The 20,533-nt window shown below is 40.6% G+C and overlaps 1 protein-coding gene across 4 annotated transcripts in view; it reads left to right on the forward strand.

The window, feature by feature from the left end:
- csmd3b (CUB and Sushi multiple domains 3b) overlaps positions 1–20,533 on the forward strand; it is a 341,165-nt gene that overhangs the window by 181,336 nt on the left and 139,296 nt on the right. For all 4 annotated transcript variants that reach the window (XM_084380344.1, XM_084380345.1, XM_084380346.1 and 1 more), the window contains exon 6: positions 15,455–15,567. In XM_084380344.1, the coding sequence (XP_084236470.1) occupies positions 15,455–15,567 (113 nt within the window). The remainder of the gene's footprint in view (positions 1–15,454; positions 15,568–20,533) is intronic.

Below are 20,533 nucleotides of genomic sequence, written 5' to 3' on the forward strand. Positions count from 1 at the left end.
ATGTGACAAGAGCTAAGCCAACTACATGTAACCGCATACATATTACTTACAGTTGAAGCTTTAAGTGTCCTGAGCCATCTCAGTAACCTTGGTGTTTCAGCAGCTAACACCATGTGCCAAGGGCTCAAAACAGCATCTGTTTCAATGATAGTTTGGCAAGATGAAATCCTTCCTCCCACACTAAACCCTCTTACCCCACTTCAACAACATAGTGATTCCTATGATAACCACCGAAGCATCATCATCACTGCTGGTACTGTACACCAACACACGAAACAGCATGCACTCAACAATATTGAGTTGCAATGCAAGAGGAATGTAAAGAAACTCCTGGAGGCAGATCTGAGCATCTCAACACTACATTATGTATTTGACACCCACTAGACCACATGGGTGCATGTGATTGAAGATAGTATTGATTTGCTACGCACAAACACATGCAGACACGATCAGTGATCGAAGTTAAAGTCAAATGTTAACCACAATGAGAGGGTTGTGTGGTTGAAGAAACATACTTAAATATAACTCATAACAATAAACTTAATATAATGCTTCGAACAAGAGTGAATCAAAGAGGGCATCTTTAAGAATCACACCAGGCACTAATGGGAGCGGAGGAGGTTGTAATCAACATAATAAAGCATAGAGCACATTTTTGTTAGAGTTGAAGTAGCATTTGTAAGTCTGTTAGAACATATTAAGGCCCTAAACACCGACAACCCACCTTTCAGAGGTGTTTTCACTTATTTTGCTTGATTAGACTTATCAGACCCTCCTATTATCGGCATTTTCATGGATGGGTGGTAGAAGTTATACCTTTATTTCTGTTATTGGTTTGTAATCTTTGTATACACTTTCATCATGATGTTCCTGGAAATGCATTTGTTTGTTTTGTTGATTTTTACAATTCTTTCTGTTATTGATCATTTTTACTGTATTTTAAAAGAAATAGCTTCGACCTGCTACCTGGTCCACCAGCTCCACTGTGACAGGCATGGCCAACCTGCTGATTTTGTTTGATTTTATCGGGAGAAACAGCTAAGTACTTTACAATTGGAAAGGAGTCCCGGTTAGTCCCAGAGATACAAACCCAATTTCTCCAACATCATCAATCAAAATTTACTCACTCTGTGCAGTGTTGAAATTGGTCTGTGTTTTTGCTTTGCTCAGCTTTGTATTGTTCTGTCTGTGTCTGTTCTCACTCTATACAAATATCATAAGACATCACATGTTTGTGATTTCTGAACATCGAAGCATTTTCTAGCTTGTAAAATTAGTTTTGAGAGATGGAAAAAGAGCTGCGTGTAAGAGGCAAAGAGTTTAAGTGTGTGTGTGTGTGTGTGTGTATGTGTGTGTGTGCATGATGTTATGCTTGCCGAGTGCTAATCAATGCTGCTGGCAGAGAGGATGCTGGGATAGCAGCACCATCCCGAATAGGAAATAGAGAGTTGACCTTGAAACACAAGCACACACCCCATTTCTGTTTCTTTCTCACACACACAAACAAACACACATATCTGATTATCTCAAATATGTATCTAAAGATACAGGCTAAACACAAGCTTATACACACTAACAGGCCTGCCTGGATCTAGACTTCTGATTCAAGTTCACATCCCAATTTTCTGTTAGTAAAGACTGTCACTCATGTTTGAGAAACACCCTAGCAGTCAGAGCCTTTCTGTGCAAGATTAAAAAGGACCTTGTGGAGTTCTTTACTACTAGTAGAACTATGTTTTGATGTGTATGGGATACACATTCGTGCCAATGGTTTCACACTATTCCACTGACTGACAGGTGCGGTAATGCGCCAAGAAACGTAGCCGTGTGCCAGCAAAATGCAGGAACTGCAAGCTAGTAAACATGGACGTTAACAATGCTGGTTTCACATTTATTCAAGGATGAATGAATGTATTTACTATTAAGGCCTGATGGTACACAACACAAAATGGAATGTAGAACATAGTTTAGAAGAAAATGCCACTGTGTACCTGTAAGTGTCTACCAGTTTCATCACTGGTCATGACGTATTGAACTGGATCTAATCATGCAAATAATACAAGTCATATTTATGTTCATGATCGCATTCTTTAGTAGACAGATGAGGTTATATACTAAGGCTAAGACAGTGATTTGAGGAACTATAGCATTTAGTATTTGGCTCAGAAGCTTACAAATGTAATTACCGAAAAGTAAGTTTCCTACGTGACAGCTGCCCAACAGGACCAGGAACTGATGGCAATATACCAGTTAACTCCTGCTAAAGGCTTTGACATCCGTCAGCGTTTGTAAGTAGCATAATTTTACACCATTAGAACAGCAGGAACATACAGTGTGTCGCTCAAACACTCAAATATGTTGCATTGTACTGTATACTCTTGATTGCCCTTGAAAACCGTTAAACATCTCGCTTTGCTATAGTGACGTAGACATGAACATGAACAGTCAGTACATACTGCTGGGTGTATGAGTGTACTCTTTTGCACTTGTAACAACACCAAGAAGTGAAACAGACTTGAAGCTTCCAACCATAGATGGCAGTGAAATACAGCCTTTTAGTCTTTGAGAAAGCCTGAGGAATTTTTTAGGATGTTTGTTGTCAGACTCGGTTATAAAACATAAAAACTATAAACAGCTTCAGTGGTTTGATGGTGTTTCTTTTCTCTCATTTTCTGGATTTATTTAGTTCAATAAACATTTTTAAACGTGGCTCTAATTTCAATGTGAAGTGGTGTTGTTGCATCAGAAAAGGTGTTGATCGTCTCTAGATTAGAGTAAGAAAACACCCCAAACACGCGGAAAAGGAGCATTTCTGTCACTGTTTCTTCTTCCCAAAATGAACTGCTGCAAATTACATCAACCACTTATTTCGGAGTCAGAGAGGACTCCGGAGAATCCATTACCAGTCACATTCATAGGCCAAATGACTCTCATAGAGAGCTTGTAAACAAGTTCACGATGCAGACTGTTTTCCTGTGCCTGTGTTTTTGCAACACTGGGGGTTTAAAGGTTATACAAGTGACCTTCACACTGCTTCTCCGGGGGCATCAATTTTTAAATCCAATTTCTGGTGGCCTTAAGCATAATTTAAGTCTACACGGCTATTGTCTAGGCATGTCTAAGCAAATTTACCCCAATATTAACCCACACCTTCGATAGCCTTTGGAACAAATTACTCAAATCTTTTGGGACCACACCCTCTTGTTTGTGGGAGCCGACATAGAGGAGAGAAGCGATGGGAGGCAAAATGGGAGGACGGCAAGAGAGGTGTCATGGTGTTTTAGGGATGCAGTGTGAGGTCACGCAGAAGAAGACAGGAGAGGCAAAGAGACAGCAGACAAGAGAGGAATGGGTAGACAAGAGGAGCAGAAAGGGCAATTGGGGTGACATGGGGAGCCAGGAGAGAAGAAGTGGAGATGAGAGGTAAGAAGGTAGGGAGGAGACGAAAGCAGAGGTGCAGAATTAGGAACGAGGGGAGGCGAGATGAGAGTTGACAGGGGAAGAGAGGTGGAAAGAGGAATAAAGGGAATGAAGGGGGGAGACACAGGAAGAGAAAGCCATCAGGGGGACTCATGGGTGAGGAAAGAGGTTGTAGAAAGAAAGAGACAGAGGCACTGAGAGGGACCGAGAAAGGCAGAGAAGGACAGACCGAGACAGACACGCACAAAGAAACTTTATCTGACAGTTCCTACCTGTACATACGGCTAAACTTGAAATCCGCAGTTACATTAAAGCCACGTGGACGACTTAATCCTCCGTTTCTTTTACTTCGGTCATATAGAGTGTTCACTGCAGCATTAAAACGTGTGAAATTAGCAGCATTATCGAAAGATTGCTCAAAGATGTAAACACTATACGCTGACTAAGCTCGGCCATCTGAGTTCTTCCGAACCCTGCAGCGTGCCCGGTTTGTGACATTGTCAATTTTCACAGCTGGCATTAATGTCTCAAATCTGGACGAACTGCAGAATTGCTACATCGAAGGTGCTGAAAAAGGCACCGGGAAGATTTCCGCCTGATTGGTTGCCTTTAAGGGAGAAGCCACATGACAACGAATTCAATCAACGCGCACTACGCAAGATTGCATTAAGATGGGTGCATTAAGATAAATCCTCTTCTGCCACGCAAGTAAACATCTTAATCAAATTACTCTTAGAATCAAAGTAAGGTTTATAATTAGATTAGTGTATGATAATTCGATTATAGTGTTTATGCAAACAAAGTCACGTTATACACATTCGCTGGGGATAAAAATCCTTAAATAGGTCACTTCTGCTCCGGGGCTTTGAGGCATCTTCAACTTTTGCACTTAATTTCACAGAGCACCGTGACAGAGCTTCGATTATCTCGTACACATTTGATCTTTGTAATTTTCAACTGTCATCCAAACAATTGCCTGTGGCTTACAGAGAATCAAAAACACATACATATGGGTAAAAACACAGCCGCTGTTCTGGTGGTTACTTGCTGATTTTTTATTATCTTGTTTTAAGGTCTGTAACAATGATAATTGTATCTGCACTGAATGGAGCTGCAGAGAGGCATATTTTAATAGTTATCGTAGTTTATTTGTAAGTAATGCAAGTTCTGACATTAATGACAGCGAACGCATGCCATCACTACAGCGACACTGTTTTTTCAGGTCACTGTTGCTGGGCAGTGAAATTTGATATTTACCATTCCCACAGTGAATAACCTTTCCAGGTGGTGCTAAGCCATGCCAGAGGTTGAGCACCACTGAAGCACGATATGTAGTCGGGCCAGGCCACAGCAAATCAATTCTACCATCATAAACACACTGCCATTGTAATTCCCTGCTTTAAACCCAGTCCCTGTGTGTCTGTGAATGTATTTATGTATTTGCTTGGTCGCATGTGTTTCTGGGTGTTTCATTGCATGTGTATGTGCTAGGAAAAGTGTGGCGCGTTGAATAGTCAGTAGCTAGGGTGCTGAAATTATATTATAATGTAATGTAATAATAATAACACCAGCACCCTCTCCTTGTCTCTGTCCCCCTTCTCTCCCGCTTTCTCCCCTGTTCTCTGTCTCTGCTCTGATTACTGTGCTGTCCCGCAGGCTATACACACACACACACACACGCACACACACACACAGGAAAAGATTTTGAGAAAGGAGCCGCCCAGAATTGCAGTGGCTTCTGGGTACAGACTGAGCTAAAAGGAAGGAGTGAAAAGACAGAGTGACAGAGAGTAAACCCTGGAGAGAGAGAGAGGAAGAGAGGCGAGGAGGAAGACATGAAAGATGAGAGTCAGGAGAGGGGAAGGGGGGGTGATACTGTAGTTGTTAACTTTGTTACGGGGCATTCACGAGCTTTATCCACCAGTTCTTTTGTCACAAAAGGAACGCAAAAGACACAAAAACTATTCCCTTTTGATAAGTTAACCAATGCAAAATGTGTTTAAAACACTCACATTTTATTCAGAGTTATTGAGGGCCAAAGTTCTCTTATGGGCCAGTACGATAACATTTCAAAATATCATATTCAGTCTGCTTTGGCGCACTGTAGTGTAACAAATCAAAGCCAGTATTTGTTCTTAGATTTAATACATACGAGTGTTTGGCTGGGGCTGTGTTTTCCCCCACATCAAGAAGTCGAAGTAGCTAGCTGGATTTGTAACCTGCTTGCTCTGCCATCACAAGCATAAATTACCCAACAGATGGTATACAATGTTTTAGACAGGGTACTTCCCTCTATAATAAACAAAACTCAGCTGTTTCTGCCTGTAAAGCCATACTGTTCCGTTTAGGTTTTATTTATTTAGCAATTAAATCGTTTTCAACTCTTAAAAGTAGTTCTGTCAGAGATGAATTTGCATCATTATGCTCATTATATGCTTTTTTAGAGCGTCACAGTCAGTGATTTGAGCCGTCTTCATAATTTTTAAGCAGTCCTAAGTCATTTGTTGGTTTAATTCAGATGCGCTTTGAAGATACAATACATGGCCAAAAGTATGTGGACACCAGAATCTTCAAATCACCAAAATCACGATCGTTAATAAGCTGCCATAACACTCTTCTGGTTGCAGGTTTACCGCAAGCTTAACGGATCTGGTTGCAGGGATTTGCTCCCATTGAGCTACAAGGGCATTAGTGAGATTAGACACTGATGTTGGGAGATAAGGCCTGGTTTTCTGATGGCACTCCAGCTCATCCAAAAAGTGTTTGATGGCGTAGAAAAATCGAAGCATAGACCAAAGGGCCACAAAATTGGCAGCAAATTGTCATCTATCACTTTACGCTGTTGCATTAAATATTCTCTTATTTGGAGCTAAGGGATCTAACTAGGGATGTCAACAGTCGGTCTGTAAATTAATCTGCATACAGACACACTGTCTGCTAATGGCTTAGCTAGAGCATTCTGAGGGAATAAGTGATGCGAGCCAAAAGAAGCTCAGTGTGGGAACATTTCCTCCAGAAAGGCAACAAAGTCAAAATGCAAGTTAAAATGTGTGATCCAACTCTTAAGTTAAGTCTTACGAGAATTTTGCTGTATCACATTAAGAACAACTGCCCTGCTGCCATGTCTGAGGTTGGCTCGCAGCCAAAGATTATGTTGCTGACTGAACATACAGAAAAGTGCTTTGAGAAGAAGAACGATGAGTTAAGAGTCAAGCTAGCCGGGGCAGACAGGCTAAAGTTAGCCTTAATAAGTAACTGCTGGACGGCTTTCACAAAGGAAAGTTAACTTCCTGTAACTTCATCAGCGCTGACTGGGAGATGAAATCCAGTGTGTGTCCTTTCTCCAGGCTGGCAAAGTGACAAAAGCCAAGTGCGGAAATGAGTCCAGTTATCCGAGACAAGTGCTCCTCAATCAGAGCCTCGCTGGGGGCTCATCTGTTCAGTTGAACTCCAGGTTAAAAGGAGAGTGCCCCTTGTATTTCATGTCATTTTGTGTTTTGTTTTTTGTTTTCTCAAGAATTAACCCAGCTACCCATTAATGCGTGTCGGCTTATCAAAAGCAAAATTAACCGAAACTGGCATCCCTAGGTCTAACGCAGGCCATGAAAGCCAGCCACAGAAGTGTGCGAGTGATTTTTCTCATTTTAATGGTCTCACCGGTAATGCCAACAGTACTTGCTCAATTTATAAATTATGAACGTCAGAGTTTTTCCTTCCCCAATATGGTCCACAGCCGCCCCCTTATGTTTTGCTTCAGCTCTCAGCTGTCCGTGTCAACAAGTCAGTTCTTAAAACCACCTTGCTGCTCTATGAGGATTTGAGCAAAGGAGGAGGAGGAGAAAAATTTAGATGAGATAGAGGGAGGGCAGGGAGAGCCGGAGCAGAGTCCTGTTGTGAACACTGATTACTCTCTGCCCACTTGAGATTGATGGAGAGTGACACAGCAGGCACGCTCCCGCAAGCTCGAACACATACGCACACATATAAACAACACGCTCCGACACATACATACACAATGTATCTAAACAGCACACACACGTACAGACACACACACGGGGAGGACTTCTCTGTCTCTGTATACTGATTGATGATGGCTCCACCTAGACTACATTCAGCCCAACACTCCTGCAGTGTGTGTGTGTGTGTGTGTGTGTGTGTGTGTGTGCTCCATTCTCTTTGTGTGATTGAATAATTTCTCTCTCTCTCTCTCTCTCTCTCTCTCTCTCTGGATGCTCGCATGTATTTGCAGGTGTATGTGTGTGGCAGTTCCCTCCTGTCTTAATTAGAGGAGGCTATTAAGACAGATTGGCTGATTAAGTAGCATTCCCCCACTGTCTTGTGAATAGCCACACACATGCACACACAAGCAGACACACAGACGCGCACGCACACAGAGAAGTTGCTGTTGGCTCGTGTAGCTCTCTAACTCGTGTTACTACCGAAAGGATGCTGCATGTGCGTGTGGAAGAGCCATCCATTACACAGCAGGTAGAAACACTTCACCATTCTCTCAAGTCAGACATCAATGGAAACACAGGTGTCTCCTGGCGCCTCCTCGCTTGCGTCTCTTTCGTGCATCTTCACAGGGAGGAGCTGAAACATGAGGAAGAAACGCAAGTGAGAGAAGCGAGGAGAAACGTATAATGAAAAGCACCCACACTATCCAATTAAAGTTTAAATAACAGAATATCCAGCATGAGCAATGCAACATTAGGCCTTGATGACTGATTGCATCTCCCAGAGTCGATAAAGAAAAATGGTACGATGAAAGGAATACATTTTTAATTGGAGTCAACAGCATAGTGCTAAGGAAAAATGAATTGTGGGAGTTTCTTGCATAACAGAAAAAAACAGCAGGTAACTCGTCCAAACTGGTTCACGCTGTTCTTCATTAGAGTAAGCGGATTGTTCCACTGGTCTCAAGAACAAGTCTAATCCTATGTAAAGCTTATGAAAAAATGACCCTGCTTCTCACTTGATTTATTACCTCACTAAGGAGTTTCCTAACGAGTTTATGGTCTCAATTGTTAGTTTTAAGTCTTCTTCAATGCAGCGTGATGATCATTTTAAAAATTGTAGTCCCATTAAGAGTAACACAGACGTTAAAGCACGGTGTGATTCAGGCCGTGGCTACCTTGTAATTGACAAGTTGCTACCACAAGTTCTCAGTCAGATCCAATCAGGATTGAGATGTACCAATGTGTATCTTCCCCACGTCCACCCTCTCATCCAGATATGGTCACTTCTGACCCCCAAAAAACAAAATGGTGACGGATGCCAAACTCGAGGCTTCAGAATAGTAGTATACAAATGAATGGGTGACTTCACAGTGGGTGTACACTTGGCTGAGATGTGACATAGTGTCAAAACTTGATCTACAGCATGTTGAAATGTCTAAAGATTCAAAAGTTATGAATCTAAATGTCACTATATACTATATACCTATTCGTCTTCTGATGTTTCTATTATTTTTGTATTCTGTAAACACAATCACATTAAATTAGTGAACTGCTACAGTTTCCAAAATGAAGCTCTGAGAAGTGAGCCGCCCTTCATTTGATTACAATCTAATGTTTCCTGGAATGTGTTCAACATGGCAGAAAATGACCTTTTTTTGATTTAGATGTTGTTTATGTTTTATTCATAAATTACTAAAATCTTCTCACTTGTAATACGGCTTTTGTATTTCGTGATTACACTCTGCTTAAATGCTAAAATGAATAATTAACAAGTTAACAAACGAACCGGTGTACCTCTGTCAGACTCTGTGTGTCTTCCTCACCCCCTCCCTGCCTCCCTCCATGTCTGCCCGTACCTCCATCGATCTTTGCCTCCTTCCACCCTCCCTCCACCTCTTGCTTCTTTATTTCCTCCCCCTCCCTCTCTCTAATTCCAATACCGCCGGTGGAATAGCGGGTTTGTATTTCCGTGGAGGAGGAGAGGCTCAGAGGATGGATGGGAGGATGGTAGACAGAGAGATGGAGAGAGGGAGAGATGCTCTTTTGGTCTAGTGTATTTAATCAATTATGTTCTCTTGCTCCCTCTGGCAACTCTCCACTTGATATTCTCTGTCTTCTGCACGCACACATAGACACACACACACACACACACACACACACACACACACACACACACACATAAATGGTAACATACTCAATCTCCATCTCTGTATTTATTTTCCACTTTATCTACTTGTACAGTACTTGAACATAGAGCGTCCATATATTTACCTGGTAAGATCTGATTTTCAGAGAATGGTAGTTGTAATGTGACCTCTCTGAAGTTTTCGGGAACAGCTGTTGTTGTTGGCTGATTGCTGACAGACTGCTATTAGGTTTTGGAGCATTATAAAACATTTTCTCCCAAAAGGAGTTGTACCGCATTGGGATCTACTGTGCTTTATTCATCAGTGTTGTGCAAGAGGGAAATATCACTAGAGTAAGTCGTTTCCTTTGATTCTCCAGAGAAGGACACCAATTTACATTCAAGATGGGAACAACAGAACATCTCACACAGTTTTTTCTTTGTCATTGTGTTTTGGACTTAACAGTTACATATGTTGCAAAAACGCTGTGAGTAGACTAAAATCGACAATCAAACCAGTAGCCAGAATGGATATTAACACTGTACTCTTCTGCAAACCATTGATATGTTAAATTAGTATGTTTCAATTTATTAACCTTCAATTTTTGTGACAACGCTGTACTTCAGGATTTGTTTGGTTAGTGTGAGGAAAAGATTCAGTTGACACACAACAGCTGCAAACGATCCCCACATCTTGTTAACAACATCCAGTTCTGTTGACTCAAAGAGGGCTACAGAATGATCTAGAGCACCGAAAGTCAGCTCATCTACATGTAATCTGGGCATAATATGTCACGTATTGTTATAATGTTAAGTGTATTAAGTTGAGTCTCGTTCGCCAACTTCCCTATCTCAGAAGTAGCGACAGGCAGCCAAATGAATCACACCGTTACCATGAGTAACCTTGTGGATTTCTTTGGTTTGAACATTGTGTGAAAGATTTGGAATAACATAAGTACACAACTCAACCAAAATGTTTTTAGAAGATTTTAGTTAGGAATTGTCCAACAATCTACACAAATGTTACTGTATTTGCAGTTTAAGAAGTTTTAAAGTGCTAGAAGACCTTAGAGGCAAGCCTGGCTTTTACCATTTATTTTCTGACTATGTCACTGTCAAGTCACAGACTGACACCCTCTCAGACCAAAGAATTAAAAATAAAAAACCATCCAAGCCGATCCGAGGATGATCTATAATACCTCCCGGCAGCTCTGAAGTGCTTTTATAGCAGATATCTTGGGAGAACACTTACTAGTCACAGAGAGAAGCCATCAGTATAGATGAATGATTTAATAATGCATTACAAATTGTCCACACGGGGAAAATCAACTAGCTTCTCAGCAGTTCAGAGGCTGATGTTTTTTGGAAGTATAAGGCATTCTGCTGTAAGCGCCATTTTAAGCTTTAATTGTCCATGTAAGTAGTTGCGAAAGGAGACGTGGTCTTTCCCAATATCATCGTCCTTCATGTACACTCATGCCAGGGACCTACGCCGTCGCTGTGCGACATCTCAACAGTTTTTGTTGAGACAAAGAGCACCAGGAGGAGGTGTTCCAGCTGCTGTGGGGATCCAGATTGGTGACCTTTTTAGTCGCCAGCTTGTTTCTCTAACCTTCCAGCTACTGCTGCAAGAGAGGTTTTTCTAATTATACCTTCATCCTGCAGCTCACAGTTGTTAAGTGCTTCCTGAGCATGCAGTTTAATATTTTAACGTCACACGCACACAGGCTCTGTGTAGATTTATGATTTAATTCGTATTTTAATATTGGAACAGATTGAATATGCACACGCTCTACCCTTAATGATGCACTCTGGGTAATGATGTCATAGCAGGAAGTGAATTAAGAGCTGTAAACATGAATAATACGTGCGTGAGAGAGAAAGAGCCGACATGTGAACAGACACAGAGAGGAGAGGAGGGGGAGAGAGAGGGAGAATATGGAGGAGGAAGGTGGCCCGCATCACATTATAATAGGACCAGATTATAGTCATGTTTGACATATATAGTTATGATAAATAATGATTGCACTTTTATACAGAGGGAGAAGGAGCAAGATCTTGCTGAAGTGACACCTGTTAGCTCAGTTAACACAGTGAACATTCTCTGAAGGTGCACTGTGCCCATTGTTAACACAACCTGTCTCTCAGTTTCGCTCTACACCGAGGCCAGCGCTTAGAATTTTTCTTCGGAAAAAGGTTAACCTATTTCAGGTACTTGTGGGTCCCTTGAGAATAGTACTGATTTTTTTTTCTGCCTGTTGCTATAATCATTATTAAGTATGCGTCATAATCTTTTACAGTCTGTGCACTACAGAGAAGAAGTGTCTCATAATTTACCACACTAAAGTACAGTAACAAAACATCACGAACAGCTATTTAAAATAAAATTATATGACATTTATTCCCTTTCATTTCCAACAATGCATACTTCATATGAATGTATACTTGAGGGTTGTGAATAAGTAGAGTCCAAGCCAATTGCCAGAATAAATGTTTGCAATGTACATTTCTGCAAACCAAGGATATGTTGAAACATTATACTAGATATGTAGAAACTTCCCCTTTCTTTATGGTCAGTTATCTCTTTTATGTTGTGACAAAGCTGTGCTTGTGCTCTGGATAGATTTATGCACAATAAACAATTAGTGACAATTAGGGAAAGACACAAACACAGTTGGAAGTTCTCCCGATATTCAGTGGTTTTAAAACTAAAGACGAACACATTTTGCAAACTGCTAGCTTGGCAGTTGTTTCACCTAACTGCCATGCCTCTTGACATGAACCTCATTTACATGTAATCTGAACGTAATATGACAAGTACTGTCGTAATGCTGGTGTAATAAGTAACATGTATTATCCTTGGTATGCAGAAACGTAGAAGGTGTTTTGCCTACATTTTATCCTAGCATCCGTAGAACCTGGAGTTTGGCCATACTAGTGATCTATTAGTCATTTATTTAGTCAATAATATTTCCTAGTGTGGTTATACTGTAACTTGTACAGGCTGTTCAGTAGATGTTTTCATGTCTTCATCCAAGCAATGTTGCATTATAATATTCTGGATTTGTTTCCAGTTTTTTGTTTTTATTTTTTAGATAAAAAGTTCAGATATTCAGATATTTGTTTTTTCAGAGCCCAGAGTTAATTTGATCGTCTCCGTCCAGATCTATGCTGATAAATAGATTACCTACCTACAAGTATTGACATCTGAAATGTCATTTCTTGTTTGTGAACCCGGGGACTCAGATGTCCGTGATTATTTTTTCAGCATTTCTATTATCTGAACCTCTTCCATCGCTTCCATTTACTGTCCAATTGCTCTCCCAGTTAACAGACAAATTCCGCATTGATTTGCCATAGTGTATTCAATTCGGGAACAATTTCAGCGGTCTATCTGAATGTGATCTACAGTGACTGGTGGAACGTTCCCCGTTTGTGTCCGAGCTGAATACTTTGTCGCATTCTCCTCCTCGTTTCCAGTCATCTCCCTACTGCGACAGTGTCTGTAATAAAAGCAAAGAAGTGCCTCAACATATTTAAAAAATATATACCGCTGTTACAGTGTTTCTTTTCCCCAGAGTGCATGTAAAAAATCTCATGATGTAGGCGCCTACTAAGGACATTTCTTTTTATTTATGTTGTTCACCTACAGCCATGGTTGTGTTATTGCATTGCTGTGTTGGCGCCGTATTTACTATGTAAATCAGGCGGTTTGTGTCTATCGGGGCTTGTGAAACCACTTTGTGTGTGCGTATGTGTGTGTGACTAATAGCAGACATCAGAGAATCCTACTGATCTAGGGCACAAGGTGACTCTCTCTCTGTGTCTCACACACACACGCACACACACACATACAAACCACACTCACAAAGACACACCTTCTAAAACACCTTCTCAGCATTTCTGTGCTCCACTTTCAATCGCGGTTATTAGAGGGCACGGGTGTTGGATAGCAGTGCATACACTGTGATGCCACTCTCCACGAGTGTGTGTGTGAGCATGCGTTTTTGCGTGAATGTGTGTGTGTGTTGATATTAATGGACTGCGAAGGTTAACAGCAGGGGTTTATAGAAGGAGACAGGCGAACATGAGAGGGCAGCACACTTCATACTCTACACTGTTAACGTGTGCGTATACCTGTGTCTCAAATGTAACAGCCAAGGTGATTTTCCACTATGAAAATGTAATGGGAGGGGAACAGCACCTGTTGGCTCACGCTACAAGATGAAAAGCACCATACATCAAAGGATTGATGTATAGAGGGGGATTATTGCCAGCGGAGATTGTATTTGAGCTGCAGATTTTTGAAGTTATGCAGGAACAAGGGTGTTTTATTCTCTAAGTGTCAACTGGGAGGCAGTCACCTCCTCTCAGGCTGCCAACGGTGACCTAACACTCTTCACTTTGCCAACCGCGAGAGCCTCGTTCAGCTTCTCAGCCAATTAAGGGATCTTATCCTGCCCACTTGATGAAAGAGTTGCAAATTGGGTCCTATCTACTAATGATGTGCACCATCAAAGCCTCAGTTCGTAAGTTGGCTTCAATGCAAAAAAAGGTAATATTGTTAAAAGTGGAATACTGCTGTCTGACAGAACAGTAGTTTGAAACCTTGTCATATTTCTATATCCCTTTTATTAGGATTATTAAAAGAGGTGAAGAGCAGGGGACAAAATATTACGAATAAATATAACCTTTATGATGTGGTCCAATGCAGCAGCAGTTTTTATCTGCATCTTCAGACATGATAACTGAGAGTGTGATCAGAGTTGCTGGGTCAAACCCCCTAACTAGCTGTCAATTATGTGTTTCTTGGCAAACAGAACAATCGATAAGAAATGCCATTTCTACTTCATTTAGTATGGTCAGTTCTTCCCACACATGTATTTTGCTTGGGTGGGCTGCACAGATGCCTAAGTATATTTGTTGAGCCATTTTAGCATTTTAAAAAAAATAAAAAATGTTTTTTATCCGTTCGCCATCCGTGATCAATTAGCAAGTTGACAATCTGCCCTCACTCTTCCCCTCCTGTCTACTGTCATTCACACATGCTTAGCAGAGGGTGAGAAGCTCTCTGTTAATACATCCCTTCTGTAAACGCACTAATGTGATGTTGTTCAGCTGTTTTGATCAACTACGTGATTAACAAGAAGCTTCCTCCACACACGGCGCACCTGCTGTTACGACGACGGAATCACGGCTGGAAAAAATCTAAACCTGAGGTGTGTTTTTTGGGAGACGAAGAAAGCGGATAACGTTGCTGGTAGAGAAAAACAAAGGTCATCAAATACCGACGCGCCCACCCCTTGCCGCCACAAGTATACAGTTGTTCTGTGGGAAACACTGATGGTTAGGGCGCCTCCAGTCTCTCTGGTTAAGCTGCAGAAACTGGTTGTACTGGGTGGTGAAGTCCTGACACTCACTGTATGTAATTCAGTCTGAGACACATTGACTGTGTTCTCAATTCATTCTTGACAGCTACACGAACACACACACACACACACTAAGGGGTTCACAGGCAAGAGAGAGAACGTGAAAGACATCTGAAGTAAATTAAACTTACCCTAAGGCTCATTTTTAGTGTCTGTTGCAGTGACATTTTTACAGCCTGGCTACCTTGTTTTACAGACTTCAGCTGTGTTCTGTTACAGAATGGCTACACGGCTTTGTGTGTTTTCCCCTGCTCCACATTTTGTATGTATTCATACAGACGTGTGTGTGTGTGTGTGTCTATCCTTTAAATTAGTTGATATAAGTTGAACATCTTCAGAGCGAGGACATTTCTGAAACACTTGTTCATTCTTCCTGAACCTCAAGAGCCCATTGTAGTATTGGGTGAAAATAATAGAGCATGGGCTGAGGTTTTCCAGGTGTGTCTGTGTGTGTAGGTGTGTGTGAGTGGTTGTGTGCTTTTTTCTGTTTCTCACAAATGTTCTTTCTGTCTTTGTTTTAGGTTGTCAGGCAGCAATGTTCCCTCTCCGATCGTTAGCAACAAGAACTGGCTACGGCTGCATTTTGTGACTGATGGCAACCACCGTTATCGTGGTTTCAGCGCACATTATCAAGGTAAGATGGGTAAGATGTGATTCCAGACACAGGCGTCTTAATGTACGCACTCACACCTTCATGTACGCATAAAGAGTGTTCATTTGTGATAAACGGGACTCTCTTTATACAGTATCTACAGATGTCTTTGTGTTTGTTAACGACAGGACCTTTCGAAGTTCTGTTGTAGCTTCTTTGCCTTTTTCTTTCCTTTTTCGCCTTTTTGTTTTTCCGTTTCTCCGTGCTGCTTTTCTGTTCCTTTTCAACTGACAGTTTTTCCCCCATCATCTTGCCTCTAACTGCCTTTAATTACGCTTGTTGACTCCGATCTTGCCATCTCTTCTTTACTACGGTTTCTCTCACTCTCTCCATCCCTCACTTCTCTCTCTTTTACTTTTTCATTTTCTCTCGGGGAACTGCTCATAGGCATAGAGTAAGATTTCTTTGACACAAACCCAAACTGGTGGAAAACATTAAGAAATTCATTTGGCAACATCCATGTCTCCGAACGGCGATAATGAGAGCTGAATGTGTGGAACAACTACACAGACAGACTGGGACAGACAGGGTGTATATTTTACGCTTAACTTGTTTTTGTTTTCTTTTTTTTTCATAATCTTGTGTTTTCTTTTTGTCTCATGTGTACTTGTAGGCACCATTTGTCCTTACTTCACTAGTTTATGGTGCATTAAGTCCATTCAACTTCACAAAGTACACAAGGGCAGTATTTGTTTTTTTGCGTGTGATTGGAAAAACCTCATCAATAGGTGCTTTATTGTCAACCAACTGTCTCCTCTAAATCCTCTTGAACCAAAACATTGCGTTGTTTCCTATAAAGTTAAACTAGTGTAAATAAAGTCATAGAAAACAGTGAAGCGTACCTACCTCCATCCGCACCATTGACCTGGTCTGAGTAGGCGGGCAGCGCAAGCGTAAATCATAGTCATGCTTGACACCAAAATTGCACTGTGCCACTTGATTATTACAGAAACACTCCCCGCTGTGCCTCGCCTCTCACTCCTGCACATTCAAGTGCACAGCAAGTCGCCAAAATACAGAGCAGACCAGCAGGCAAGGAAAATATGGTGCACCCATCCAAAATTCCACCTCTCGGGAGCAGAGACTAGTGCCATGTGCTGTCCTGAAAACTGGGCCCTGTTTGTAGAGTTTATCAGTATTGGAGATGTTAGCGTTTACAAGTCATGTTTTGAAAAACACATAAAATAGAGTTTAATCCTAAAAAAATAAATGTTTTCTTCCGCCGTCTGTTTGCCCACACACAACAGTATATTTTTCATACATACACTTAAACACTGTGGTTCCTTTTAGACAATAATTATCTTCATTTGCTAATTTTATTGCCAGCATTCATTGGCATCAGTGAAAAGCCTCTCTGAACATTTTCAGACAGACAAGTTCCCTGTATTAAAAGTTATCATGAGAATATGGCTTTTGAGGTACAAATTGGTGTCATTGCCTTGAGCAAATGTGGACATTCATGGGAACCAATGTAGAAATATCCTTTTTAACTGAAAGTCTAATGAAAGACATTTTAATTTGTGTATCCTTATAGCTGTTGAATTCCTGTTTTACATATTTATTCCAGCTTTTATGCTCATTGGTTAAGCGCTTATTGATATTACTGAAGTTAAGTATTTAGATCTGAACAGAGATTACTTTTTGACCCCGCGCATTTTTACTGTATTGGTCTTGTGTGCCTCTTGCAGGGCTGTGATCAATTAGGCATATTAAGCAAATTAAACTGAAATTAATTCAGTGGTGATTCTATATTAACTCCGCATAATTTCCCATCTGTGGGTATGACAAGCTCATTAGGTCGAATACGACCCCAGATGACACCTCACAGCAAGCGCTGCTTGTGTTTGATTTTTAAAGAATGACCAGATATCTGTGTGGTTCTCTTCTGAGTCACTGTGACCTATGTAGTCAAGGCAAAACGCCCCAAAAAACAAGAAAAGTTACCAATCATACATTTGATTTAGATAGCCAATGAAGTATTCTAAATGTGCACTTGCAGCATTTTGCACTTTAAAGAGAATGAGTCATTATTAAACTTCATCAATCTTTCCCCGTTCCTCTTTCTTCAACATATCCTTCCTCTCTTATCTCTCTCCTTTACCCTTTCTTCTCTCATCTTTCTTTCCTCCCCTGTCTTCTCCTCTTTTCTGTAACCACCCTCTCTCCACATCTCTCCTTCAGGCTCTCTCCTTGATTGATTGACAGACAACCTGACCACTCTCTCTGAGATTTGCTTTTAATTGGTATAATTGATCTTAATTGATCTTAATTAGTTTAAAAGGTTGATCAACATGTTAATGAGGGGTGTCAGTGTGATAGGTTAGTTGATTAATTAGTGGAGTTCTTAACAAGCTTGTGATTGATTGGCTACCTCCTGTCAGCTGTCAGTCATCTCCATTGCCTTGTCGGCTCTTACATATTAGCAGAAGGGAGCGTTGGGTGGCTGAAAATGTAGACACGTATTTCTCTAAAAAGCTATATTTTCAAAGACAGGAATGGTCCAAACGCATCACCTGATTGTAGTTTATAGGCTACTGCATATGCGAACATGTTGATTTTGTATCTTTTGGATCTACTTGCAACCTACTGGAAGAACTAAGGGAACTTAAAGACATATTAATTAAAGTTGTGTCATTCTTTATCAAAGCAGAAACAGACAACTTATCGAATTCCCCCCTTTTATACTATGAATTTAAAAAGTTGACTTTACTTTTAAAAAGTTAGGAACCCGATCACCTCTGAATTACCAAGTAAAGTAGACTATGACATTCAAGTTGTAACAGCTAATATATTTTAACAACCTCAAATTATTAGTCTACTTTACTTGGTAATTTTGAGATAATCGGTTTCCTTAATATTTTAAGTAAAGCCACTTTGTCAGATTTTACAGCGTAACGTTTCCCTGTGGTATTACTGTTGGCCCCACTGCCGCACAAGCGTTAGCAAGATGGCAACTGCTAATGGCCTGGCTACTGTCCAAAGCAAAAAACGACCATAAGAATGCCAATGTGACCTAGAAATCCCTATCTCAGTGCTATGAAAAGGCAGAGTTGAACACCCAGTTGTTAGAATGAGTAGGCAGTTTTTTCACCTACTGATCTAGTTGAAGGAATGCCGGGTTTTAAGTCCTGGTGGTGAGGGGAAACACATATCAACAAGGGAGCTCCAGAATGATAAGTTAAAATAAAAAAGTTGTTTCCAGATTAAATCATTTCTGGAATCATTAACCCGAGCAGATTATATTATTTTGCATTGTATTTGGTTTTGAAGTTCACTTTTATTGTGCTCTCCTCCTCTGCATTTATTATGTTCTACCCCCTTCAGATTTACTTTCTGTTTAATTAGCATTCTTAGGATGTTCATCTACTCCACGTTATTATAAACAATCCCACTTAATGATACTCCACTTTTTTTTTCTTTTTTCTTTTTTGCTTTGACTATAATTCTCCCCCGCAAGCCATATGTTGTTCTGGTCTACTACAATCCACTTGTCTCCAGGAAAATAAATTATAATGGCAGAGCCCTCGGGCAGGGTTAGTTTAGTTTAGTGGAAAAAGCAGTGTGAAAACAATTCCAAATTTGTCTCTGAGAGACTAAATGAACAAATATTCTTTGGCAGGGTTAGTTTAGTTTATAAGACACTGCCATGAGACCTCAGAGGGAGACGCTTGGCTCTAGGCCTGCCAACTATCAGGACAGACTGTGTATGTGTTTGTATGTGTGTGTATGTGTGTGTGTGTGTGTGTTATAGGTCAGCCACTCAGCTCATAAAAATCTCCTCCTTCTGCTGCTGCCCGAATTATGAAGTTCTGAATTGATAATAATCTCCTAACGATTTATATCCAAGAGAGAATCAGGGGCAGAGAGGGAGAAAAAAAAACAAAGAGCGTCACAAAGGAACAACAGAGAGATTGAGAGAGGCGAGGTGCTTAAACAGTGAGGAGATCCAGAGAAGAAATTAAAAGAGAAAGAGGGACGGAAACCAACAGAGAAAAAAGCAAAAAGAGAAAGATGGATATCCAGAGAGAGATGGGGGGGGGGGGGGTTTAAGGGGATAAGTCATTTGGCAGTGAGGTTTGGCTTAATATTTAAGTATAAACATTCAGAGTTTTTAATATCCTGCTGTCATAAATGGCTGTTGTAGACTAGTTTCGAGGAAGAGAAAGTGTGTGTTCTTGGACACAGGAAAGCCTGTTGGTGTATTTGTGTGTTCAGTAATATGAAGCCTGCAGCTCCTCTGCATGGCCAAACAACATTTACAGAGTTAATTGTCCATTCGAATGCTTAATTGATGCTTCAAAATGATTCACAATGGTACGGTTTAAACGTGCCACTGGCTGTATCTTGATAAACATAAATTAAAGGAGTTAACCATTTCAATTCGAATATCTCTCCCGAGGGCATAGTCTTCCTGTTAACGGGTTAAGTCACTCCTACAGTATTTAAATAATTTACATTTTATTCCCAAGATCTCAGGCAGACCCTTTTGATATTAATAGGAATGATTAAATATATATAAGTACTAGCATTTTGAATTAGTATTTATACTGTATGTTAAATTGCATAAAAGGAAAGTAGAGTCAGTCTAGATAATTACAGTCCTTTTTATTTAATTTTTGATGAGAAATTAATGTGGTAATATCTGCACATTTCTGGACTGGTTTGTCAATATGTCATACATTATCTCTCCCCTCCTTTGCTGTCTCATTTGCAGCTACACACAGGCACAACCATTAAATGTCCATTATCATGTTTAATTGAAGCTCAGGAATTATTCAGCTATGTCAACGTCTCTGAGCAACAGTAAATGCTTTTCACCTCAGGACCGGTATGCATTTAAAGATTCAGTTCATCCTGACACAGAAAGCTTATTAGTCATTTCTGAGTGTGTTTAGAAACACGCTATAGGGTCCTTACCCCAGTACTTTTGCTCCCCAAGACGAAATCA

Source organism: Pagrus pagrus, assembly GCF_965226575.1.
Source record: "Pagrus pagrus genome assembly, chromosome: 17".
Taxonomy (NCBI): domain Eukaryota; kingdom Metazoa; phylum Chordata; class Actinopteri; order Spariformes; family Sparidae; genus Pagrus; species Pagrus pagrus.